The sequence below is a fragment of the Phoenix dactylifera genome, chromosome 1 (genome assembly GCF_009389715.1).
Source record: "Phoenix dactylifera cultivar Barhee BC4 chromosome 1, palm_55x_up_171113_PBpolish2nd_filt_p, whole genome shotgun sequence".
Classification (NCBI taxonomy): Eukaryota; Viridiplantae; Streptophyta; class Magnoliopsida; order Arecales; family Arecaceae; genus Phoenix; species Phoenix dactylifera.
The window spans coordinates 38,401,499-38,427,785 of record NC_052392.1 but is presented as its reverse complement, the minus strand read 5'-3'; the positions used below and the strand labels follow the sequence as shown (position 1 = coordinate 38,427,785).

The window sequence follows — 26,287 nt, the reverse complement described above, 5'->3', positions numbered from 1 at the left end:
CCGTCATTTTCTTCATCTCTTTTCCGGTTCTCCCTCTCGTTGGCACTGGTCTCAGTCTCCTCCTCTCATGGCTTTGGATCGAAACCCTAATCGGTGCTGAAACGCTAACCCTTAGCAAGGATCGCGATCGGAGAAGGAGGAAGAGATGTGATTTTCGGGAAGGAACTCCAAGCGCTTGCGGAGGCTTCAGCGGCCGTTAATCGCCTCTGTTTTGGAATTTTTCTATGGTTTATGGGCCGGAGATCGCGCACATGAAAGATCCGTTGGATAGGACGAAGGTCGTGCTCCGGCGCTTGCCGCCGGCGATCTCTCAGGCGACGCTGATGGAGGAGATCGACGGCAGGTTCGCTGGCCGGTACAAGTGGTTCTGCTTTCGCCCGGGGAAGAACAGGTTAGGGTTTATTCCTCTTTTGAATGCTAATTTGTGTTTCTCTTATTCTTCTACGCATTTGATCAGAGCTAGCGGTTCGACAGTTCAGCTTTGACATGGAAATCAGATGAGATTGCAATTTTTAGTTAGTGGCAGTTTTATACTGGTTTAAGGATTGGAATTTGGTGGATAAAAATATGAATTTGGTGCTAAATTTTGCAGTTGTTAAGACTTTAGGGCCATTATCGTGGAACATGCTTTATTTCCATGTCGTTGTATCAATTAAGATTTACCCTTTTTTTGCGATAAACTGCAAAAATATAAATAGAGAAAATTAACTGTCTGATGCTGAAGCGTGGTCAGCAAAGTTTTTTTTTTTTGTTAATTTGAAGCAGTTTGCTGCGTTATTTTATCAAGATCGTTAACCCTGCCATCCAATGCTATGAAGATGAGCAATCCCAATTTTGGACGCCACTATTTTTGTCATATCTTTTCTTTTTATCCTTTAGATATGGTGTTTGGAGTAACACGAGTTTGTCGGGATTTTTACAGAGTCATTCCTAGCATGATTTCCACAATGCCAAAATTTACAGTCCATTTTTGGCGAGAAATGAGCATGCTATGGCTTTGACATGGCTGGAAGTAATGCACTCAGCCACCCAAGATAGATGGGATAATGTCTATTGGCTATGGTTCTTCTTATTTTTAGTAAAATTCAAGTTGCCTCATTTGATTTGGATTTATGTGCATTTAAGGAAAGTTCAGGTTCTAGGAAACATTAGAAGCTTACCATCTTTTTCTTGCTTTTGGATAGTGAAACAGAGATATGTTTTCTTCTGCCTTTCATTGGATAGTCAGATATTAGTATGACTGTTTGCATCTCTTTTCATCTGATTTTCGGAGAAGCTGGTGTTAGTTCTGATGTTTCTTTTTGAGTTCTGAATCTGGTATTCTATAGTAATAAAGTTCAGATTATATGGTTGTTAAAAGTTATCATCTTTGGTGCTGATGGAGTAGGAGGATTATGTATGAAAGTTTAGGGCATCACCATAGTGCTTATGGAATATATCATTTGTATGCTAATGGTGGTATGGAAGGCCTTGTCTATTTTGCTGCTTTTTGGCTTTCTTTATTTCCTGAAAATATTTTTTGGTATATGTATATTAGTTGGGTGGAATATTCTTTTTTATGTTCTCTTGGAACTTTTAGGTGAATTTCCTTTATTGTCTTAGTTTATGAATTTTATGCATTAGATTAAAACAGGGAATGGAGTATATATTGACTGCCAGTTCAAGCTTTGATCTTCAGGAACTGTATTTTCTAACTTGTTTGTCTTTCATGATCACACACTTCAGTTATCACAATTTTTTATCTGTATGTAAGAGTCTATTGGCATTTATTATGCTGTACTTGTTAGCTATGTGTCTATTTCACCTGAAAACTTTAAAATAGAAGCCAAATCCTGTTACAAGATCTTTTGAGAACAATTGCCTTCACTGTTATAAGTTTGTTATATGACCTAGTGCTCAAGAAAACGAAATTGTCTCTGTAATCTTTATTATGTATTTGCTTGACATCAATTACTAACTCTTGAAACTTGTGTATGGTGTTATAAGTGAACAAAAATGTATTACTTACAAAAATGGTTATATTAGTGGTTATTTAGGTTGTTAACAAATTGAAATATTAGTGTTTCTCACGTTCAAAACCATATTAAATCAATGGATTTTTTTATATTGATTTGAGAAGCCATTAATAGAGCATAATTGATAACATCTGATTCGTTATTTGCTTATAAGTCATTTGAAATGTTGAATCTCTTTTATAAAATGTTACAAAATGCTAGCTGCAGCCAGAAGAATCAGCATCATTCTCGAGCCTACATCGATTTCAAGAGGCCGGAAGATGTGGTCGAATTTGCTGAATTCTTTGATGGACACGTATTTGTCAACAAAAAGGGTAATTTTTGATTAAAATCATATATTTGCATTGGCAATTTGGCACTGGTATGTTTGAGGCTCTTATGGGCTATGATTATGTCATCATGGCAAGCTTCTGTAATTTGTTGCTTCCCAATCTAACTTTAAATTGTTTTCAATGGATCCACATTTTTGCGCTGGTCTAGAGTCTTTTCATCCCTTCTGTTACCTTCTAGATTTGAGGTATTTGATCATCGATCAATCATGATATAAAATCCATCTTTTAAAATTGTTACCCATGCTAAGTTTGTTGATAAACGTAATTATGACTTGTGTGTCCATATGCTTTATGTTGGGGAACTTTTGTTTGAAATTCTGGCTACCTGTCTCCCTAAATATCTTCCCACAAATTTGGCCTTAGTTTTTTTATATTAGAAAAATTGATGAAAGGGCTGTACTCATCAGGATATATTTATGTCAACGTCTTTCCAGGTTCTCAATTTAAAGTTCATGTTGAATATGCACCATCACAGCGCATTCCAAAGACTTGGTCTAAGAAGGATGTCCGCGAAGGAACTATAATTAAGGGTCTTTGTCCTCATCTGAATCTAAAGTTTCAGTGGTGAAATTGATCATGTTTTCACTCATAAATCCCACCCTTTTCTGTTTTAATCACCCACAGTTCTTTGATGAATAACTAGATCCTGAATATCTGGAGTTCCTTGAGCATCTTGCAAAGCCTGCTGAGTATCTTCCTAGTGCTGAAATTCAGCTGGAGAGGAGGGAGGCAGAAAGAGCTGGTCAGTTGTAATCGAAGTCTTGAAAATAAGGGTTGAATCAAACTACAGAATACTATATGGAAATGCTTGCATTAGAATGGGCCAAACTCCAAATACTGTTTCATAATTTTTTCCCCTCTAATTTTCTTTAGGTGGACAGAAGGATATGGTCATAGTGACACCTTTGATGGAATTTGTGCGGCAAAAAAGAGTTGCTAAGAGTGGATCTCAGGTATTTTGGTTTTCTTGTCTCTCTATAGTCTACACCTTATACATGCCCATAGGTGGTATCGTATTCTATTTTCTGTTTAGAGGATCTCAAGCCTTAATTTACATCTGCTGTCTTATGTGTTCAGCCACTAGCTTACTTTGTCATCTTATATCATCGATATTTATGTTTGTTGCGTTATTTTTTGGGTTGAACATATACGAACAAGCAGGAAGCAAATGTTACATTTCCACCAAAGGAATGCGTCATTATATGAGAACAACTGTGACCATGCCTTTTTTTTCTGGTTTAATATTGAGATTTAGGTGCTGCTATCAATCTGCAATTGGCGACTTGTAGTTTGGATGGCTCACAATGGCCATTATGTACATGTTTTAATTGTTTATGGTTAAATGTATCTCTCTATATAATTCCTGTTGTGTTAATTGTTATCATAAGGCATGCTATGCTTACACCAATATCAAATTTATACAAGATCATTCTATCAAGTAGCTAACATGTTGTTTATTAGATGATAAAATGATGAAGCTCTAATTAATTATTAATCGTATATTTTATTTACGATACCAAGAAATTACATAACATCATAACATAATATCAATATCCCCAGTACTTTTTTTATCTCTTTTTAAAAATTCAAAAATAGTAACCGATCCAATAAATCTATGGAGTTGCCAAATAATTAAATAATCTTATTATTCTTAATATTATTCTTAATGATAATCAACGATTTCTTATATAACTAGAACGACCCTCACAAATTGCAGATACTAATTTGTTAAGAATCAATCGGATTGAAGCGGATTATTTTTGTTAGAATGAGCGTTAAACTTCTTCGATGTGCTATAGATTATTCTACCATTTTTTCTTAATTGAGTTGGTTCAAGTGTAATGAAACTTCTTCCTTATACATCAACAAATGATACTTTTTAGGAAGCCTGACCTGCAGTTACTCCAGGTGGAATGGTGGTAGTCCTTTAAAATGGTATGATGTGTATCTAATTTGGACAAGATTTGCAAGAATTATAATGTCTAATTTTTTATGATGATAAAGTTGGAAACAAGGTACGCCGTATCGGCCCGAACGGGGCGTACCATACTGTGCTGGTTCGGTATGGATGGCATACTAACACTTGGTACGCCAAAAAAATTCTGTACCCCACTATGACATTGTGCTAGTGTGGCACCAGTACGGGGTCCGGTATTGAGATGGCGAACCTTCGTTGGAAAAATTGTTTTTAATGTAAGATGGATGAAACATCTGCTCTTTAAAGAAGATTTCATGTGAATTTTCTTCTAATCATGTCAAAAAATGCAGCACTTATCCCTGTTTTTTGAAGTATAGGACCTGGATAAGTTTTCTTATGCACCATTAAAGTTACTTTGAGAAAGTAGTATTTGATATGTGATATGCACATGAGATGAAGTATGGATGGCTACGATGCACATGGGATAGAATATGGATGGTTTTGTTTCCCTATATTGTTTATAATTTTTAACTATATAACTTCATAAATACCCTTCAGCTTTGAAGGTGCAGTTCTCTTGTTTCTTTTCCCTTGGGGTGTATTAATTAAGAAGATTGGGGTGGGTGTAGAGGTAAAACTGTGGGTCTCATGGCATCTGTGCACGGTGCTCTTAGATTTTTATCCGTAACATCTTGCAGATGGAAGGCATGCCGAGGTCATGGGCTTTGTGTCCAGATGGCTAAAAGGGAGCTTGTACTATAATAGTAGAATTAGTCCAACCAGTTTAGGATCTTTTCTTTAATGTACTAAAACATAATTGCAGCTTTTACATGCTAGTGGGTTCATTAAGCCAAATAGATGAAATTAAAAACAAAAAAAGGGGGTGATGGGTGGGTGATGGGCTTGGTGTTGAATAATCACTTAGGTTCGTCATTCTATACGAGTGATCTGTCTGGTGTTGATGTGAATCATGTGGGCTCAACAACCTAAAACTAGCTAGTGCAAAGCATTATGATTTAAGACACTTGTGCAGGTGATCTGTCGAGTCTTCAATTATTTCCAAATGATCTGTCCAGTGTTGGAAGTGAAAAGTTCCAACTCCTAAACTATCAATTGAGACTTTCATTGTCTTATTTATCACTTGGAAATCTTGTCTTATCTGTAATCTCTTAGTAGACACGTGCATACAAATACATTTATAGAAGTTACCTACCATGTTCCACCATCCTTAATACGAGAAGTAGGAACTATTTTATATTGAAGAATATGTTTGATTCATTGTCAGTCTTAGAAGATTATATAAAGAGAGAGATTGTTTCTCCTTTTTCTGGTCTAGCAACATAAATTTCTCCTTTTTGTTTTGTGCAATCTAACCCCACAAAAATAATCTAACCCTAGGTCTCTTCAATTATTCTTACCGTTGTCTATGAAAATCTTGCATATTGCCTTATAAATTGAATTTTCTTTCTTATTAGAACTTTTCACTGTGCGACCTCAGTTCTTTTCTAGTGTTGCGTCCATAGACCCTTTCTCTAACCCTCTATTTATGCAGTCCGCTAGTCCTGATATACTATCCGGGTCACTTCTCTCCTCGAAGAATATTCTATCATGTTGGAGCGATTTGGAATTTCAATGCTAGTTTTCTTTGTAAAGTCTTGCTATTTAACGAAAATACTGTTGAAATTTTGCTTTTTGTCATTAATCCAGCAATTTGAGAAGAAAGTTTGAAAATTGGGCTGGTAAGTCCACAGCATATTATAAGCTTGATGGAAAGAATAAGAATTTGTATATTCATGTTAACCTTTAGGTTGCAAATGGAACTATAGTTTTTGGAGTTTTGTGGACTCACATCAAGACTGCACTTTTGCTTGTTTGAAAAAGCAATCGATATGTATGGAGGGTTTCCATCTCATCTTTATGAGATGGTATCCTTGTATTTTTTCATAATAAATTGAAATGTTAACCTATTAATTTCCTCATATTTCAATTTTATCTATATATGTGTATATGTGAAATAAACATACTTTGTAAAACTATATATATTCTACAGAAGAGAGCATTTGATGGTTGGTCATGATCCCATCAATCAATATTGATTGGAATAGATTTGAGAAATATACTGATCTTTTATCAGATGTACCACTATTCTTTCTCCTAGTCTTTTGAGAGTGAATATTGTGAGGTGTATTTATTATAAGAAGGGTGAAAATATAAAAATCAAAGGAGGCACATGGTGAAGGAGTTCATTTTTTTCATGTCCAATTCCAGACTAATAAATAACATAATTAAATGTTTTGCCAAGTTTTGAAATGGAGAAATGGTAGTGATTTGAGGCCACAAGAATGCTGGAGACATGAAACTAATTGGAATTTAAAAAGTCATTTGATTATGATCAAATAGTTAAAATAATAGGGTTTGCAAATGCAGGGCTGAATCTTATCAGTGATCACGGATTTGCAAAAAATAGAAAATTGATGACCTTCCATCTAGTTGATAATTTGAAACTACTGTACTTTCCTCCCTTCGTTCCAATTGTAGCATGCGTGTTTCTATACTATCAATGTGGTGGTTGCTGTTTTGAACTTATACAATCTATTTAGATAGTTATTTCTGTGCTACTTTTTAAATTTCTGGCATTGCTTATGCATAAGAAGTGCAGGAAAGCAACATCTTAGAATAGCCAGCTTAAATTTGCTTGTACCTTCCGCTGCTCTTTCCCCATGGATGTTTCTAGTGCCAACAAATGCGATCTGTTATGTATATTGTTCTGCTCTTTAACATTAATTGATCTTCATGCTTTCGATTTAATAATTAGAGCCTCTGACTCTTTTGTTCCCGAGGCTTGTTGATCCCTTTATCCATTCAAGAAACTGTGAAAGATATTTTCCGTATTTTCCATGATAAATTATTATTCTTGAAGCTTCATGAATGGCTGATTTTATTATAGATAACATCTTTTGTAAAATATTGTCTTATTACTATCAATTTGTCTTGGCCTATCTTGTGCTCTCCTTTGGCTGACTTGTTTCAGAAGTTTTTTTGTGAACTAAGTTTCCACCTTTGCTTTCCTTACATTGTTTGATATATTTTAGTTTGTGTATAATGTACCATGCAGAGATATTCTAATGGGAAACTTAGTAGAAGATCTGGAGGAGCTTCTTCTAGTGGCTCAAAACCTTCTTCCAGACGAAGCTCTGAGAAGCGACGGGTCTCTACACCAATGGTATGAACTTTTTTTTTACTGAGATTCTTAAACATGCGGGATGTGATTGTGATCTCTAATGTATCTTCAGCATAAGCTTATTTTGCTATTCTTGGCTGCAGTTTGTTTTAAGGGACAGTACAATGAATATCAGTGGGAAGGACAAACCAACATATATATTAGTATCTAGAAAAGATGATCAGCAGCTGCTAGATAAATCTATTGGTGTAGCTTCAGCAAGTTCAATAAAAGTATTAGAAGAAGAAAAGGGTATTCCCTTGAAACCTTAGCACGAAGTTTCCTATTATTTGTTTTAGAATTTACTGGATTACAGATTATGACCATGTGCAGTATTTACCACTTGAACATATCCTGCTGCTCTCCTTTATGAATTGTTGCCTAGGTCCCATTTGATATGGGTGCTGGTTTTGTTGTATGGTTTTATTTTTTTTCAACGTAGAGATTCTTTTCCTTAACCCCCCTCCAAAAAAAAACTTGGGAAATCCTTCATCCAAGAGAGAATTATGCTAGGTTATTAGCATTCTTTTGCAGGGATTCTTATACCCTAATCATTCATTTTGAAATTTGCTGTTTGGGATTGCTAAACAGTCCTTTTCTAAAATGCTTCAGCCTTCAGGAGAAAATTAGTGGAAATTACAATCTGATGTCATATGTTTTGTTCCTTTGGCCATGTTAGATTGACGATTGTTTAACTGTAGCATCCTTATTCTATATGGTTCTTTGTTTCTGTGTGTATTTGTATGTCTCCAGACTTTCCTTGCAAGCTATTTATTTAAATCGTATATCAGGATTTCATTTGTAATTTGGCAAACATTTCTTCTCTTGAAGAATTTAAAATTTCAATGCCTGTTAGATTGATCTGATATAATTCCTTTTTCTCTTAAGCTCTATATCATTTGTAGTCATGTATCATTTTATGTGTGATATCCACTAACTGGCTTGAGTGGAACTAATTTTTTTATCATCTGGAGGTGTTGAAGCTGGAAAGAAAAGAATCTTGCTTTTGAAAGCAAAAGAGAGAGAAGACACTCATGTAAGCAGCTGAACACTGAAAATTTTGTGAATATCGGTGATGCTTAGCTCTTCTATTCCCGTTCTTCTCACTGGCAAAATGAATTGCTCACATAGGTATCTGGTGGTTCGTCACGGCAGCAGAATGTGAGTTCAGTGAAAAAGTCTGGTTCATATGCTTTTGAACAGAATCAGCGACATGAGGCTCGTGGAAGAATTATAGGGAGCATTCTGTCTAACAAGGATAGCTGTCAGTCTTATGTGACTGCATCCCAGTCTGAGCAGCAGACTCCAACAGTGAACCTGGATAAAGACAAGCATCCACCTCGTCCTCCGAATATGTGCTCGATGCTGAAGAATCACATTTCTAGCAAGCCGCCACTTGCTTCCATTTATGATAATGAAGGCAAAAATTCCCTAGATGATAAGGTTGCTGGAAATAATCTCAATGGTCTTGTATCCACTAGTGAAAAACATGATAGACGCACAAGAAACAAAGACAGACCTGATCGTGCTGTTTGGGCTCCTCTTCGTTGTTCAGATGGATCACATGCTAGTGATGAAACCCTTTCTTCCTCTGCTGTACCTGCACAGAGGTCCTCATCCTCATGTTCGTCAGAAAGCATCTCTCTTTCTCAACAAGTGGCTAGAGTAAAAGCTGGAGATGATGATGTTGCTTGTTTAGGATGTCTTAATAATTCATCTGCTGGCTATGACATACCAACAAGTCTTGGAGAAATAAAAGCGCATGTGTCTAATGCAAACCAAACTGCAGAAGTTAAAACTCTTGGAGGTGGGCACATCAGTCTTTTTTCTGCAGATAATGGTTGGCTTTTGCTGAACCATAGTCTAATTCTTGCACCTAAAATCTGCATGTTATTTCTGCATTATATAGATTTGGGTTTGTAATTTGAGTATTTGATGATTTATGTAGGCTCCCATAGATATATTGGGCGCCGTGGACCTGTGCATGGTGTGAAGGAAGTTGATGCTTCTCTGAATTATCATGAGGGAAAGCCTTCTAAGAGAGGAGGTCCTGCTGGGTATGGTTCCCATGAGGTAATCTTTAATTAATGAGATTTTTTCTGACACTTTGCTTGGGCTACTAACATTTTGATTTAAAAGTTTGTATTAACTTTAGTAATCTATTGCATCTGCAGAGACAAGTGTGGGTGCAGAAGTCAGGTTCTGGTACATAATTTTTTGAATGGTAAGCTCTATTTCATTGCGATCCATCTTTTTCTCTCTTCACCCACTCCACCCCTAAAATGTATACAGATCAGTCTTCATTTGGAACTCATCAATAACATTAACTAGTTATGGGGTTAGATACAGAGAACTCTAAAAATCAGTTGCACCTTTGTCAGCAAGAGGGCAGGAAACCCCATAGTCTTGTTTTCAAGAAGTTGAATCACATATCTTCTGCATATGCTGTGCCTGAAACTGACGTGTCTTCCTGAAAGTTAGTTCCAGATATCCCATTTGTGACTCACATCTGCTTAGTTGATCCAACTACTTAGTTTGTTTCTCCAACATTTTCTTCTTACACCTTGAATTTGGAAAATACTTCACACCCTTTAGCCTTATGTATGCATTTCAAGCTGTGCTTTCTGATCTTTACATATATTTGACAATATATTTAGCCTCTTCTAACACCAAGCTCATAAAGAGTAGGCATAAAGAAAATGTTGGTAGTCCATCTAAGCTTTACAAACACCATCAGAATCTGTACACTGAGATCTGCTTTTTGGATTTTACAGGCATAATATATTCAGCTTTCTGATACTTGTGTTTTGATCATGGCATGCTGTACCGTATCAGTCCGATACCAATACCGGTACCGGTGGCGTATCGATCTTTAGTACGTCAGATGTACCGCGTACCGTACCGTACCGACACTAACAGTGTGGCACCGATACGGGGTCCGGTACCAGTATGGCAACCTTAGTTTTGATTAATACACTATTATACATTCTGTTTGACTAATCTTTGATATTGCTATCTCTATCTATATAGAATGTGTGAAATAGGTGTTTTGAACTGTCAAATCTCTGTTTCCATTTTCACAAATTTATTATTGCACTAAACTTGATACTTGGTGAGTTTGTTTTATTATTACCTATTTAAAACAAGGCACTAGAATAACAGAGATCATTACATGGTAGACAAAAATAGACATTGTAATTTTTCCAATATATTCTTCATCCAGCTTGTGGAACATTGCTCTAACTTTTCTACTACAAGATTCTCGTCCTATCCCCACAGTTAACCAATATGTTACGTATTATTCAATGGGTAACGTACCGTCTTGCACAAAGCTGCACCTGCAATATCCATAAGTTAGCACTTGCTCTGTATAACACTAGAGATTTTTTTTTAACATAATTTTGGAGCAATTTCAATTCTAATGTCAGATTTATCAACTGACTGAGAATGGATTTATTAGGAAAAGATACTTTGTGTAATGGCTCATCATCACATCTTTCTACCCTTATCCTATAAAGTTACCTTTATCACCTTCATATTCACCAAATATCCAAAGCAAGGTTGGTTGTCTCGGTACCAAACCGCGCTGTATCGGTACGGTATAGTACGAGATCTTTTCATCATATCGAATGTTGGTACACCATCTGTACCAAATACGGATACCGAACCGATACGGTACAGTACACCTCGTATCGCTCGGTTCGGACCGGTACGGCGAATCATGATCCAAAGTCCTTTAAGAAGAATTCATAACTTGATCTTTGAAACTCTTAGGATTGTTGTCCTTCTGTTCAGTTAAAGAGGCAAAGGGCTATAGTTTTACTTGTATGAACCTATTTCACCTACTTCCCTTTAAATGTTCTCTAAAAGAACCTTTTATATTACATAAACATGATCTGATCGTACATCATCCTCGTACACAAGTCCTGCCTTCCGTATGTCTACCTATGGGCCTTGATGATCCAAAAAATATGTTGATTCTCTTGAGGTTGGATGATTTGAGTTTTGAGATTTGTTTGAAATATCAGAGCAATTGTCTTTGTTGATTGGTCTAAAATCCATCTGACCTGCAGTTCCTTCGAATTGAAGAATGAGCACCACAAAAAGCTGAATCCGTTATTGTGAATCTTTCTCTCCAACTTCTATGTTCTCTGACAAACACATTGAACAATAAATGTACGGATTCCACTTCTAATTTATGGACAATTTAGATGGACATTTCAAACATTATTATATTGGATGTTGTTAACTCCATAAAGAGTTTTAAAAAACTCAACATCACATAGATAGACAGGTACCTAGTCGCCCTTGCCCATTGCTTTGACTCTTAGAATATTGTTCTATGCCAATCCATCAACTTTAAGTTCATTCGTAAGCATGGTGAAGCCCCTATTTCCTTGAATATATTGACTCGTGTAATGTAGATGATAGCTTGGTGGTTTTTATAATGCATTGCTACATTTCTTTCTATGTGAATCCATCAGCTTTAAGTTCATCGTAAGCATGGTGAAGACCAAGGTTCGCCGTACCGGTACCGAACCCCGTACCGGTGCCGCACCAGTATAGGTGTACCGAGTGTCGGTACGGTACCGTACGCTCGGTACCGACCGTACCGACATTGGTGTACCGATACCGGTACCCATCGGTACGGGTACGGTACGCTCGGTACCGACTGGTACCGACCGGTACAGCGAACCTTGGTGAAGACCATTTTTTTTTCTAAAATATATTTACTTGTGTAATATACATGATAGCTGAGCAATTTTTGTAATGTATTTGCTATGTTTCTTTCTGTTTAAATTGTGTGGCTGTGTTGTTTTCCCCCCAAAAGACACCCTTAGTTTCTAATATTGCAGCTCTCTCTTGTCTTCATTTGTGTGCTTTGAAATGGTTTTTTCCAAGGTCCACCGTGCCGGTACCGGTCGGCGTACCAGTGGCGGCCCAGACCGGTCCCGTACCGGTTCTCCAACAATAAATTACTGGTACCGGATTCCATGTTGATCCGGTACCGATCCCAGGCCAGACCGGTACGTACCGGCCCGTACCGATGCCGGTACGGCAGACCATGGTTTTTTCTTTTGAGTAACTCTGTTTACCAACTGAAGTTGCTTTTCTTCTGCCGGACTGCATTGCTGATCCTTTTCTGTAGCTTTTGTGAAACTGTGAGGAGCAGTTGGTTTGGGGCTGTTTTTGCCTCTTAACAATCTGGATCTCAAAACAAGCCATAACAGTAAACCCATATTGGGTTGACGTTTGATATATGCTGGTGCTATATTCTTCCATTTTCTAATCACAGGAGCCGGTGAATCAAAAACAGCACATTAGTTTGTTACTAGCAGATGACTGGAGTACCTATTATTGCTTTGCAAATCCAAAGAAGGGTTTTCGTTGATGGGATCTTAAACTTTCCAGGGTTACTGGACCCAGGTGACAGCAATTGTGGTTTTTGACCAATGCCTCATATTTCAATGGAGGTGATGGAATACATGCAAAGCTATATAGCTCTGGAGCTTTTAGCTGCTTCTCCAAGAGCTTCATTAGGGAGCCAGGGATGTTCGATGAGTGATGTAAGATAGAGAGAGATTGCTCAGTTGTTCTCTCATGAATTTGCTGGGTATACATAGAATTTTGTGTCTAGGTCATTGGCTCAAGGTTCATGACTGAATATACTAAGGAAAAAATGGGGAGTGCTGCTTTTCATCCATTGTCCATATAGATCTTAAAGACTGAGAAGCCATATATGAGTTAGCTGGGAACTTCTTAGTAGAGAAAATAAGAGCTTGTTCTGTAGTGGACTTGGGGTTCCGATCATCTGCATCAATATACTGAGGTGGCTGCCCGCATGTCAATGATCTGGCTTCGAAGAGTGGGAGGTTGATTGAGAGCTAACAGGTTCCTGATTGGTCTCTGTTATCTGGATGAACTATTTGCATTGCCTCAGTGATATATTTAGCCGATTTTCAGGTGTTGCTGTATATCTTTTCCAGCAGATCCTGGTGTCTTTGATGAGTATTGTGTGTGTTTTGGTGTACGGTGTTTACAAAATGGTTTCCGATCCATATTAAATGCTCCTACGAGGTGTGGCCTGGGCTACTTCTAAATGCATGCCCATCCTGACATAATGCCAAATGCATGTTTGTAGTTCTGTTGTTTGATGATTACTCTTATTTCCTGGAGTTCTCTGTATATTGGTGTGCTGTGTTTACAAAATGGTTTCAAATCATATCAAATGCTCTTTTGACATGGGGCTTGAGCTACTTCTAAATGAATTCTCATCCTGACACAATCCCAAATTCATGCTTGCAGTTCTGTTGTTTAGTGATGCTACAGATGATGCTTGTTTTGACAGATGGCATATTGATTACTGCCAGAGACTCTTTTAACTTTTTTTCTATTTGATGACATGAAACCTGTCATGTGCATGAGCTGCCATGTGTATTTCAGCAATGTGCTCACTTCACTCTAGGATATTGTTTGTTCTTTTTTGTTTTCTGATAAATTAACATGCCCAGAGGTGAAGCATCTCAGCAGTGGTGCTTTATTACTTGCAGAGCCTTGAACCCCGGATGGCAGTTGAGATCTTTTAATTTTTTTGAGCAAAATGATGTAATGAAATTAGAAAAAGTATAAGATAAACAAAGAAAAAGGGAAGAAAAGAAGAATAAGAGAAGAAAGAAGGCAGAAAATAAGCTCTGAATGCATCATTTCGGGTGGTCGAACTTAGTCATTGGGACTATGGTTAGATTTGCTGGACACCCCCGCACCATTGGAACTTTCACCAATATCTCCTTTTGGGGGGCGTTCCCGTGAGTGAATTTTGTAAACTTCAAATCTTTGGTAGGGCTGTACAAAGGGTTGGGTTGACTCACGATCAAGGGTCGAACCAAATTCAATCCATTTCAATTGAAAAATCCAAATTCTAAAAACTTTCTTTTTTTTCACTCTAAATATCTTTCCTAATTCAATTCATTGAATGAACTTTTGTTTAAATTAATTCTTCTGTTTTTGTCTTAACAACTGCATGTCCTCTCATCTATCTTAACTTAATTATGTTTAAACATTCATATTTTATTGTGGTTGATTCTGATTTGTAATACCCTTCAATATATCAATATAATATAATCATAGTCTGTAAACTTGAAATTAATTAATTAGTTGGATGAAATTAAGCTTTCGACCAAAACTTCAATTTTAAGTTCTCTCTTTTTAGTTTTATTTATTTTTTTTAATAATTTTATATTTAATTATCAATCATTGTATTTTAGCTAGCTGATAGATGTGTGACTCAAGCTGCAAACTTGATCTGACTAGGTCCTGACCTGAAACCGATTATTTCAGGTTGGATCCAAGACATACTTGGGTTTTAGTCCAAAACCATGACCTGAATATGAAATCAGGTTAGGTTAGGATCACTCATGCCCCCATCCGACCCAATCTGTTTGCAGCTTAGTGGTCGGATATTAATGGTAATGGACTTCCATAACACCCTTCAACTGCGAACCCAAAAAAATCTAGTGCATGTTGCCTGCCTCTGGAGCCACTAGGTTACAACGAAGTTATCCAGGTAACGAATAATAGCAATGTTTTCTCTTCGCTCATCCCTCGTTCCACCAATACCAGCATGAAGAGATGAAAGAAAAATTTTCTTCATGCTTGATTTGTGTACATTAAGGCTGGTTCACATTGATCAACTGCAAAGATGTAAGTTAGGAGCAGCACAAGAACCAAGCAGGGTGAATTGCCGTGTGTTTTTTCCTCCATCATTTACACTTTTTGATGTCACAGTCCAATAGCTCTACCGAGATATTTCCAGAACTGAGCAAAGGCGATGTCGAAAACCCTCAGCTGATCATGCAAATAACTAAGTAGATTCAACATCTACGTACTCCCATATATTAAATCTCATAATCTGATGTCAAGGTTCTTGAGGAACATTTGGTAGCTACTTATACAAGCATTAGAAAGCTCAGAAATGTCCGAAAATAAATTAGCTTTGGGAGCAGGTGCAGTAGTCAAGGCAGATGGTTCTTTCCTGCAACCCAGGTAGAACCAATTAAGGAGACGTTAGCACTCTCTGAAGCCCGGAAGGTGCCTAGTCTCACTGAAATGAACGATATCTGCGATGATCAATTCGCTCCATACTTGATGGATGGAAAGCAGCTTTCAGATTTACAGGCATTTCTGTAGGACTCACCCTTTCCAATCAACATTATTTGAGCATGTTTCTCCTCCCAGACATCCAAAATTTTTAATAAAATATCTTCTTCTGTGAATCCTATTAGCTGACCGATTCTATACGGCCTATAGCTCATAGGCCATTTCATTCTACTGTAACCTCATGGAACCTGCAGTATCTATTAGAGCTGGGCGATTTCAAGCAAAATTTTGTTCAGAGACTGTGGCTTTGAGAAGAACGGGCAGTGATCGCTGCCTTTGATCTTGTAGACCCTGTGAGGTGGGTTCTCCCGGACCAGCTTCTCCTGGATGTCGGGTGAGACTATGCGGTCATCAAGTGTTTGGATGAAATACCGATGGACAGAGCCATAGTTTTCTGGGGTTAGAGACAGCTTCTCCATGATTGGTGCCAGTGGGATGGGTCTCATTGATACTGCGGCCAAAGATATATCCTGCCATCACCATGAACACCTTCATCAGAAACAGAAGTCACATCCATCACGATGGGAACGATTAAAATGTTGCATGTCATCCAGAGTTAGCAATGCAGATGATGATTTCAGCTAATCATCTAAGATTTTGTACAACAAACCACTTCATGAAACAGTGCTCATTTAAGAAACTACCATTAACTCAACTGTCATGCATATAATAAATAAATGTAAGAGCGTATAAAATAATTTACAATGTAAATTAGAATAGCAAGAAGATACTAAAGCTTTAATAACTCTTCATCTGGATTATGGTACTGTACCAAGCTGGTAGACCACCTGTTATGTATTTGGCCATTAAGATACCAGCATGGTATAGGGTTACAACGGTCCATGTCATGCACTGGCATGCATCAAGACAGGCTGGCATGGACCCATTTCCATTGCCATAGTCGGGCATTTGATAAGCATAGCACAACATAACAAAGCATATTCTGTAGGCTGGCATGAGCACATCACACTTATGTAGGCTGGCATGGAAAATTCACGCTTATGTAGGCTGGCTGGGTACATCATGCAGTACTTCATTCCTTGGTTCAACTTGTGGAGAAAATCCAATTTGTAATTATGGATCCAATGCTAACCAAGTATTACAAAGATGCTTATGCTGATGCATCCTTTCTTTTTTGTTGCATCATTTTATCATCGACCCTATAACTTCAAGAAAATTATTATTGGGTGTTTTTGTGATAATTATTTTCCTATGCCTGATCAAATTGGATTCGCTCTATAGTTATTCTTTCACTATTTGATATCTAAATTTGTCCTTGGCTAGCCACCTCTCTGTTCCACACCTGCATTGATGCATTAGTCCTAGATATTTTATTATATTACTTTAAATAATGATCTCAGTATATATATAATTAGTCAAGGCTCAATACACACCTTGCAGTATTTTTTCCTATGCCTGATCAAATTGGATTTGCTCTACAGTTATTCTTTCATGATTTGATATCTGTGTTTTTCCTCAGCTAGCGACATCTCTGTTCCATATTGCATTGATGCATTAATCCTAGATATTGTATTATATAGAATGATCTCGGTATATTTACAATTAGTCGATGCTCAATACACACCTTGCAGTCCTTCAAACCTAGAGTTAGATTTTAGAGCTACCGTATTCATATACTGGACAGGTTAAATGTTTTGAAGAAGCATGTTTGATAACTTACAGGCAGTCAGGTGCTAACAAACTTGGCAAAAGGACCTAGTGGTTAGTAATCGACCTGCACCTGATGGCACCTCTCCCCTTCAAAATGAATGATGATGATCTTCAAAAACGATAACATAAACTAAAGAAATATAAAGAGCATGGATGCAATTTTCAGGGTTTCATGTAATGCTTAAAAGCAGTAGTGACCTATGTGGGTTTCTCCTATGTATAAAACCCAAAATTCTATCCCTGTTATTGCTGAGAACATTAGACTATCCAATTCAGCAAAGAGCTTATGGAGAGCAATAGGTGTTCATATTGACTGGTGAAATGATATTGCACTCTTCTAAACATTTGTGTGTTACAACTTCAGTTCTATTTCCTCCTACAAAGAGTGGATATGAATAGTCAGGCTGTTCTAAAGTTTCCAGTCCTTTTCCTTTGGCTGATACTCAAGCCTAAGTATATGAAGTAAGAAAAGCCTCAACACTGGTCTGCTAGAAATGCTTTCGAAGCAAGGTTTTTCTTCTACTTGATTTGGCTTAGCAGCTTATGCAGCAGAATTTGTATAACATCACAGATCATGCTTAAAATTATTAGTTATCACAGAAAAAAAATATATCCATGGGGTATTCCCAACATTGTTTGTATTATATCGATGTCGAGGTTCAAGACTTAAGTTCTAACTACCCTGATTTGGTGGGCAGGAAGTGTTGCATATCCTGATAATCTTACCTAGATATTTACATCCAACTCCAAGGATCCATGTGGGATACATATCCAAATCAAATAAGTATCAGAAACTTGAACTTGTCAAAGAATTTGATTGCAGCTTATCAAGATTGCTGGAGTGTTGGATCCAGCAATGAGTTCAACTTGCCATAACAATGCTAGAAGCGAATAGTTGCTCTTTTGAGATATTGAACAAGGATGTAGTTATTAACATGATTTTGCAAAATGTTATTTTCCTTATAACCTTAAGATAATTGAAAATTTTGGATGAGGAACATTTATATTAGAAGAGTTAACAAATAATAACTTTTAATATTCTCTTTTGTATGATATTTAAAAAATAAATCTATAAATAATTTAGTGTGCATCTCTTTATCTCCTTTTCTCTAATCTTGTTAAACCAGATCCTTAGGTATTTTTCTGAATTTGATTCTAGTGACTTCCTTCCATTTTGTGTCTTGTCAGATTGGCATCAGTGATGCGGTTGTTTGCTTTTCCCCCCTATAGATCATGATGGTCATTACACATTAGTCATGTTGGGAAGTGCTCTCATTATATTTCTCTGCTAATCTATAATATACTATGTTCTAGTTCCATCCAATAAATTCATAGAAATGAGGTCACATATAAACATAAATGATCTAGCAAAAGCACTGGAAGAAGATATCTGATATAGCGAAAAAAATCAATTAATTGAATGGGAAGAAAAAAATTCTGATGGAAGAGTTAGAATTGAATTGTTACTAACCTTGGAAGGACTCTGGTTGAAGTATAGTCCTTTAATTTGTTGCTTGTCCAACACAAGGCCAGTAGGAGACTTGTCTCTTCCATTGCCATAGACTAGAAATCGAGACTCTTGCAAGAAAACATCAGCAGATGCTAGCTGCAAAAATATATCAAAAAGAATAAGAAAGCACAAATTTGAAACAGAAAGCCTCAAGAGCAACAGAAAGCTTCCAGCTACTAGAATGAGAACATCCCAAGGTCAAACAAGTTCAGTTTCCCTGTTAGAAACATGTCAGAACACAACTAAGTCAGCTTACCACAATTACTTGGCCAACTCTGATATGGTCCACCAAATTAGGTCTGAAACAGACATCTAGCAAACTGGAAAAGCAGACTCTTGACTGTGGCTTTTCCATTTGGGAAATCATTCATTTGGTCAGGTCAAGATGAAGATGTCAGTCCAAGCCAATATTTGTGTGGCTCGGATCAACGAACATGTATGACGCAGGATTGAAATCAGGATTGAAATAATACAGTCATGTACATAATTTAAATATTGTTGTGGCATCACACAATTGTTCCTTTTTGGGTGAGGTCAGGCAGAGGATTGAGGTTTGTAACTGGTAATAAATGAATATGAAGTACTCACTTCTTCAGCAAACACATCGAAAGGTCTTTGCCCATCCAGTACCATTGTAGCACTAACAAATACTGCTTTGGTGATCTTTTTTGGGAAACACTCTAGTGCATACGACATGCTAGCACCTCCACAGCTATGGCCAACCAAAATAACCTGTGCCATTGTATCGGTCAATTGATATATAGGAAATGCTTATAGAATTGTGCATAAAAAAATTATTTCATGAAAACCTTTCCACCTTTTCATCCTCAGGAAGGTCTTGCAGGTAATTTATCAATGGCTTTGTGTAGTCTGCCAAAGTTGTTATGCTATTTGTATCGGTGTGGTCTATCCCAGACCCTGTGAGATCCAGAGCAACAGGCTGCATTCCTACTTCCTCCAACAGAGAAATAGTCTTGTACCAACACCACGCTCCAAATCCTTCTCCATGGACTAGAATAATTTTCTTTGTTTCAAGATTCTCGAGAGAAACTGGGACCTGAAAGTACAATTTTCAAAAGGGAAAAACAGTTAGAGCTTTATATTATGCATCATATGGAAACAAACTACAAAAGAGTAGTAGGCACAGTAGCTAGCAATCTACTGCAAGGATCTTTTGTTACTTAAAAGTGAAAAAAAGCCTACAATTCATTGGGCGCACGTCCTACAGGAGACTGTACAAAGAACTTGTATTGGCAATCTGTGAAATATCAAAAAAAATATCAAAAAACATCAAAAAAATATCAGAAAAATATCAAATTAGACTTAAAATCATTGAAAAAGTTCAAAAAGAATGATTACCAATTAAAAATTCTTGAAAACTCTAAAAAAAAGAGCATGCCGGTATGGAACCGGCACACCCTACCCGTACCAACACACGGTATGGTACCGAACTAGTACTGATTCATACCGGCCGCCAACCGATACAGGTCTCGGTACCACTTCGGCGAACCTTGATGACCATGAATAGCCCAAGGAAGCATATCTGCTTTCCAAGTTTCCTATGAAAGAAATTGGAAATTTATAAAAGGAGAAGATAAGAATGATAAATCATCATTTGTGCTTTACCATGCTAACAAAGATAATTAGCATTAATCATTAATGGTAAGAATTTGAGTTAATGTATTCTATCAAAAGAAAATTTGATATACATTGCAAAAATGTCTTATCAAATTAATTTTGGTGCATTTATTTTAAATTCCTTGATTGTTTAAAAATTTTGTTTTAGCCATTCTTTTGTCTAAGGACAAAAGAATAACACAAGTTTTATTGGACCAATTGATTGTTAATTGGTAGGACTCTTTGATAAGAGCCCTCACTCTTTAATCAGAGAGAGGAGAAAAAAGGATGTACGGTTTCACTGAGCTTGGTGCAGCAACAAAACTACTTAACATCAAACTAGCAGCACCTTTGTCCGAACTGTTCTGACCTCTTCTACATCTAGCCATTCCGCCTACCCCCTGTCTGTTACTCCATACCCCTCTCCACTAAACATAGTCATGCTCCATCTTGTACTAACCCTAGTCTCTTTGGTGTCTAGCCATCTTTCCCCACCCTGTCTTGAATCCTAACTTGTTCCACATCATGCTCGTCTCAAGCCACTACAGCCTCATCCACCATGCACATATTCTGTTGCACCTATGTACCCAACCTTGGTCAATCCTCAATCATGCCAATAAGCAACCTCCCTTCCTCCTAACCTCCTCTACTTCACCCCTGTTTATGTCCTTAGCTGCCCCACCGTGGACTTCCATCTTTACTTTTAATGGGGAGTACATGGGATTAATAGATAGGAAGGGGAGGGGAGGAGAGTCAACTTCTTTTAAGTTTCCCATTTTCATGGTTCGTGTTAATCGAGTTGCCTTGTCCCCAACTAAAATAATCTTATTTCTAGAGTTATTTTATAACTCACCAAAACTTGATGGAAAATAATTGTGGCATTGGATATCCATGCCATCTAACCGATAGTATATCAATAGCCTGGAATAAAAGAGGCATAGAAAATTTTATAACCTTTTATTGAGTGAACCTGAGTCAAAAAATTGCGAGAAATCTTCATTATGGAAAATATGAGCATCATAAATTAGAAAAATTAACATTTTATTTATCTAACACCTAGTTTGACCAAGAATCTAGTAAAATGTTGAAGTAAGTTAGGAGCATAATTGATGTTTACAATGTGCAATTATTAGTTAGAGAAATAATTGCTAATAATTGCTGCTATTGAGGTCTGGAAAGAGAAGGATTGCAATGAGTAATAGATAGACATTCCGAGAGTTTCTTCATACTTCTTTAAAATCTCTTATTCATGTTAACTGAAGCATTCTCAAGGCAGTGTTACAGGAACATTGTAGTTTCTAAATTTTTGGAAACTTACATTTTTGAAATTTCTAGGTTACTGCTTGAATATGAGATGACATAGAAGGATACTCTCAGGTAACCCATGAATGTAGTGACTTGCGGTTGTCTAGAAATGTTGGCACTTAGGCATTTTTTTGATCCATCTTGTTAGGAAAACTAAAATGCAAGTTATGGTAGTTCAATTCTTAATTATTTTATAAGTAAATAATATCAATTTGGACATAGTTCCTCTGAAGTGTCATGTCTTATTTTTCTTTCAAACTTACAACTAAAAGTAGTACTCGAGATATTTTAATATGTTCATATGTACATATTTTGCAAAAGAGTCTTGATGTTGGATAATATAGATATCATCTTGAACAATTGAGGGCATTTGGGAACTCAGCAATCATGGCAAGTGTTTACATAGCACTACTCTCAGGTGATCTTCATGAATGTGAGTGGTTCATCAAATTTGTGGTGTAAATCTACTTGTACATGTGTGGACACATCATTGAACACATGATGCATGCAATTAAGGATCATGGATGTGCAGTGTTAGAAACAATTATTACTATACAAGGCTGCACTAGATCAACAACGGAAACATGCAAACAGATTATATGACTGCAACATGAGTAAGCTTAGGACTATAACAATTTTGCTGAAGGCTATTAGATTGTTTAGTGTCTACAGTAGGAGATAAAGTCATCTTTCTGTGTACATATGTATTAATTGATTAAGAAGCACGAACTCCGCATGAACTAAGCTCAAATCAGGTTCGACATTGATATAATTGATCCAAGCTTGAACTCGATTCATTGGATCAAAATTAATTTCAAACGAATTTGGCAACTAACCCAGCTCCATCAAGCTTAGTTTGATAAGGCTCTAAAATATTATATAACATATTATATATACATATATAGATACACACAAATATACACACATATATATACATGCATTCATACATACATACATACATATAGAGACAGAGTATGCTCCTCTCAAGAGGAAAAGGTATGAGCTCCTCTTGAGGAACAAATTAATGATGGGGCATCCAAATCGAAGAACCACATCATTGATCATGATCTATGCCACTAGAACTGCCTAGAAATCAAAAATCGCATATTTTGATGGTCTGTAATCTATGTATCATGTGGACAAAAAAAATGAACAATTTTCATTATAATAGTACACCAAGATACAACATGAAGAATTAAATTGAGAATACATCTTATTGATCATAACCCATATATGCAAAAAACATGTATAGATTAAAAGTGGATAGATTCTAATACTTAGATTATAACAAATATAGTCTCGCATCATTTTAATCAATTGTCTTTGCACCCACTTGATGCATAGGTTAGAGATCACCAAAACACCTGCTTTTTGGTTTCTAGGCATTTTAGTTATATAGATCATGGTGTGAATCTTTGATTTTTGAATGCCGCATTCTTGATTTTATAGTCGAGAGGACTCGATATCCTCTTCTCTCAAGAGGAGCAAAGTCCATATCATATATATATATTATAGTATATTTAATAAGTTTTCTATATTCATATTTTATGAATATTAATTGCTTTCTTAATTTAATGTTTAAAACAATCAAATGTTAAATCAAGCTTGAATAAAGCTTTAAGTCAAGCATGAACTAAGCTTGAACCAACCTTTTCCCAAGCCTGATTCCAGCTTAATACAAGATCAAGCTGATTTCAGCTTGATTTGAGGTTATCAAGTTGATTGATCAGGCAATATCAAATTTAAACAAGCTGAGCTTGATCTGAAATGTCAAGCTCGAAAAATACTTCAAACGAAGCACGATTAGACCCCAGCTCGATCAAGTTGCAGTTTCTATTATCATTATGAGCAGAGAATCGTGGAAAACTACTGGAGCTGTCCTTTGACAACTTATAAACGAGAAAATTTTGACAATCATTGATCCATGGTGATGAAGATCAAGGTGGAACTATTGAGAGTTTACACACCGACTGGTACCATAAAGTTCAAATGGCATAATTGCATGGATGCTTTCCATATGGTTTCCAAGTTCCTTTCCAGTAAGATAAAACAAGCAGCTATTTTCCACTTCATCACAAAAAAGTTGTCAGCAACATCAACACAGCTTCTGTAATCCAGAAAAGCAGTTTCGACCTACACATTTTTGACAAAGAAATCCTCTTCTTTCCTTCATGTTTCCATTGAGGAAACAGACAAAAAAAAAATCAAAATTTCCATCCTCCAAATTGACATCCAATATCACCTCCAAGTCTTAATCGAATTCTACATTTTATTTATGACAATTTACAGCCTACGTTATAAATCGATAAAGAGCCTAATTTTCAGAATCATGATGTGAAAGATAATGTCACATTTGTTCTAGTCAAAGAAACTAAGCCCATGCCCTTAAAAGATATAAATTTACTACTGGATCTTCTAATGCTAAAAGGTGCTGCCCTAACACAAGGAAAAGTGAAATAAATGATTAAATATTCTTGGTCCTATACAATGAGAACTGAAGGCTCAACAAGTTGCAACTCTAAAAGTAACCTGCTTTCCATTGGTGATTGAATCAGGAAGGTCCCGCCTCCGAGAGCTTGTGGACCCAATCCTCCGGGACATCGAGCCATCGAACCGCTGCGATAGCTGGTGCTGCTGGATCGCCAAAGCCAGGGCCTGGCGATGCAGCTGCTCCTCTTCGGACACCATCTTCCTCTGTGACCTCGAATTCGAGGTTCGCTTGCTCCGTGACCCGATGCCACCTCTCTCCTTCTTTGATAAGCAAATCAATGCGTTGCCCATGGAATTAATTACTTGAGAAGAAGACAACTAAAGCACGACAAGGCACCTACATAAAATCTTTTGACAGTGATCGAGAACAGTTGAACAAGCTTGGCCAAATGAGATCCAAGGATGCTTCTTGGCCGAAGTGGCGGAGAAGAATTTGATATAGGGATGTCAAATAGAATTAAGAGCAACTCCCATGAGATCACACCAGAAGATTCAGCTGATTTCCCAGCTGGAGAACTGGAAAGGAGAGATCTTATGGTAGAGATTCTCTGTTATAATCGAGTAAATGACAAGATTTCAACACCGAGACCTTGAAAGATTCGATATTGCGGCAACCCCGGAAGGGATTCTGCGATACAATGAAGGTGGCGAATGGAAACCTTAAGAAAAATCATAGCCTAAAAATAAGAGATGGTTCTCGATAGGGTTTCCAGTAAAACGAGAAACAAACAGAAAATCTAACTGATGGACAGAAGAAGCGATTTTGAGGAATCACTGACATAAAAACTAGCAAAAAAATCCGAGAAATGGCTGAGAATTACAGATTTGAGAAAAAACGACAGAGATTTTGCAAAGATTCCGTCTTCTTCCTACGAGAATAGGCGATGCTCAAGAGGAACCACAGCCAAATCACGTATTTTTCGGCTCGGTATCACCAGAAACTGGCTCCACACTCCATCTCTGGGTGGGAAACCAAAGTGCTAAGAGAAAGCCTGGGCAGTGATTACTCTAAAGGAAGACAACGATGGATGAGCTCAGATTGTTTCCCTGAGAGAGAGAGATTCAACGACCGGGGAAGCGAGTTAAAGCGAGGCTATTTTCAAACGCTTGCTTGACTTTTCAAGCTCCTCTCTCTCTCTCTCTCTCTCTAAAGACTCCGTCTAACAAATTTACAAAATTTACGACCAAAAAAAAAAATAAAAATTAAGAAGAAAGAGGTGAGCGTGCTTGTGCACGGTAGATCCGGAGGGAGCAGTAATTCGCTGAATTTTATTGAAATTTTTGTTTATTAATTGGGTTTCCAAATGCACAAAAATAAAAACACAAAAAATAAAGGTTTCCATAGAACCAGATCTTTTTCTCTAGCACCATGCAAAGTTTTACGTGTCTATAGCATGACCTCATCCTCCATCTTGAAAATAAAAACTCAGTATCTTTTGTGCAAGAAGTGTTCATATTTCTTTACACAAATCCATCATTGGATTGCAAAGTAGTCATCTCAAAATATGTACAGATAAATAAACGAAGGGATTTGGTTGCTTTGAGATTTAATGCAATGCAATAGTCAATGCCGTGAAAAAAGATCAATCATTTTTTCATGCAAAGAATACAACTCGAACCCTTCATAATCTTCTATTCAACGTGTTTGACAATTAATAACTTGTTTGGCATCCCTAACTCGAAGGCCTTAGCTTTCAACATAAACAAAAGTCTATTGCTTCTAAGATTGTAAGATGGCTAATTTGGCAGTGATCCCTACACACATAAGACTCGTTGTAGAGGATCTAAACTCATTTCAGTAAGATATTGAGAAAGGAAAATGAGATTCCTCCAAAAAAAAAAAAAAGTCAGCATCTTATTGAGTTTCTTTAGGACAATACAGCATTGACAGGTAGTAAATCCAACAACTCTTGCCCTCTATTTGTCTCTTTCTAAATGAGAGGAGATTATTCGAACATGTGTCTTCATATAACTATGTTTTTTTAATGATGGAGGCAAAATGAAATGTTCATTTGTTAGCTGAAGTTCTTTTGATGGACTATGCGCAGGTAT

The 26,287-nt window shown here is 36.9% G+C and overlaps 2 protein-coding genes across 8 annotated transcripts; one reads left to right on the top strand and one right to left on the bottom strand.

The window, feature by feature from the left end:
* On the top strand, positions 1 to 13,778 carry LOC103716624 (regulator of nonsense transcripts UPF3-like). Of its 7 annotated transcripts, none has more exons than XM_008804703.4 (12): positions 1 to 391; positions 2,223 to 2,329; positions 2,782 to 2,877; positions 2,991 to 3,089; positions 3,221 to 3,300; positions 7,381 to 7,488; positions 7,590 to 7,737; positions 8,460 to 8,521; positions 8,617 to 9,292; positions 9,434 to 9,558; positions 9,660 to 9,709; positions 12,782 to 13,778. In XM_008804703.4, the coding sequence occupies exons 1-11, from the start codon at positions 225 to 227 to the stop codon at positions 9,696 to 9,698; spliced, it is 1,707 nt and encodes a 568-aa protein (XP_008802925.2). In that variant the 5' UTR covers positions 1 to 224; the 3' UTR covers positions 9,699 to 9,709; positions 12,782 to 13,778. The 7 variants fall into 7 exon arrangements, with proteins under 7 accessions (XP_008802925.2, XP_008802926.2, XP_008802923.2 ...); XM_008804704.4 differs by having other exon boundaries at positions 2,217 to 2,329; positions 8,469 to 8,521; XM_008804701.4 differs by having other exon boundaries at positions 2,217 to 2,329; positions 12,898 to 13,778.
* Positions 13,779 to 15,331: 1,553 nt separating this feature from the next.
* LOC103716626 (putative methylesterase 14, chloroplastic) lies at positions 15,332 to 25,345 on the bottom strand. Its single transcript, XM_008804705.4, has 5 exons — positions 24,275 to 25,345; positions 19,641 to 19,880; positions 19,412 to 19,555; positions 18,785 to 18,919; positions 15,332 to 16,112 (listed from the first exon to the last, which is right to left on the bottom strand). The coding sequence occupies exons 1-5, from the start codon at positions 24,524 to 24,526 to the stop codon at positions 15,843 to 15,845; spliced, it is 1,041 nt and encodes a 346-aa protein (XP_008802927.2). The 5' UTR covers positions 24,527 to 25,345; the 3' UTR covers positions 15,332 to 15,842.
* Between the last annotated feature and the right edge of the window lie 942 nt (positions 25,346 to 26,287).

Excerpts from the sequence above, each read along its gene's own strand:
- LOC103716624 (XM_008804701.4), top strand. The coding sequence starts at position 225 with ATGGTTTATGGGCCGGAGATCGCGCACATGAAAGATCCGTTGGATAGG. Across the intron at positions 7,489-7,589 it reads GACGGGTCTCTACACCAATG|TTTGTTTTAAGGGACAGTAC; the intron begins GTATGAACTTTT and ends TCTTGGCTGCAG. Across the intron at positions 9,293-9,433 it reads AGAAGTTAAAACTCTTGGAG|GCTCCCATAGATATATTGGG; the intron begins GTGGGCACATCA and ends TGATTTATGTAG.
- LOC103716626 (XM_008804705.4), bottom strand. The coding sequence starts at position 24,526 with ATGGGCAACGCATTGATTTGCTTATCAAAGAAGGAGAGAGGTGGCATC. Across the intron at positions 19,881-24,274 it reads CAATCACCAATGGAAAGCAG|GTCCCAGTTTCTCTCGAGAA; the intron begins GTTACTTTTAGA and ends TTGTACTTTCAG. Across the intron at positions 16,113-18,784 it reads TCAACCAGAGTCCTTCCAAG|GATATATCTTTGGCCGCAGT; the intron begins GTTAGTAACAAT and ends TGGTGATGGCAG.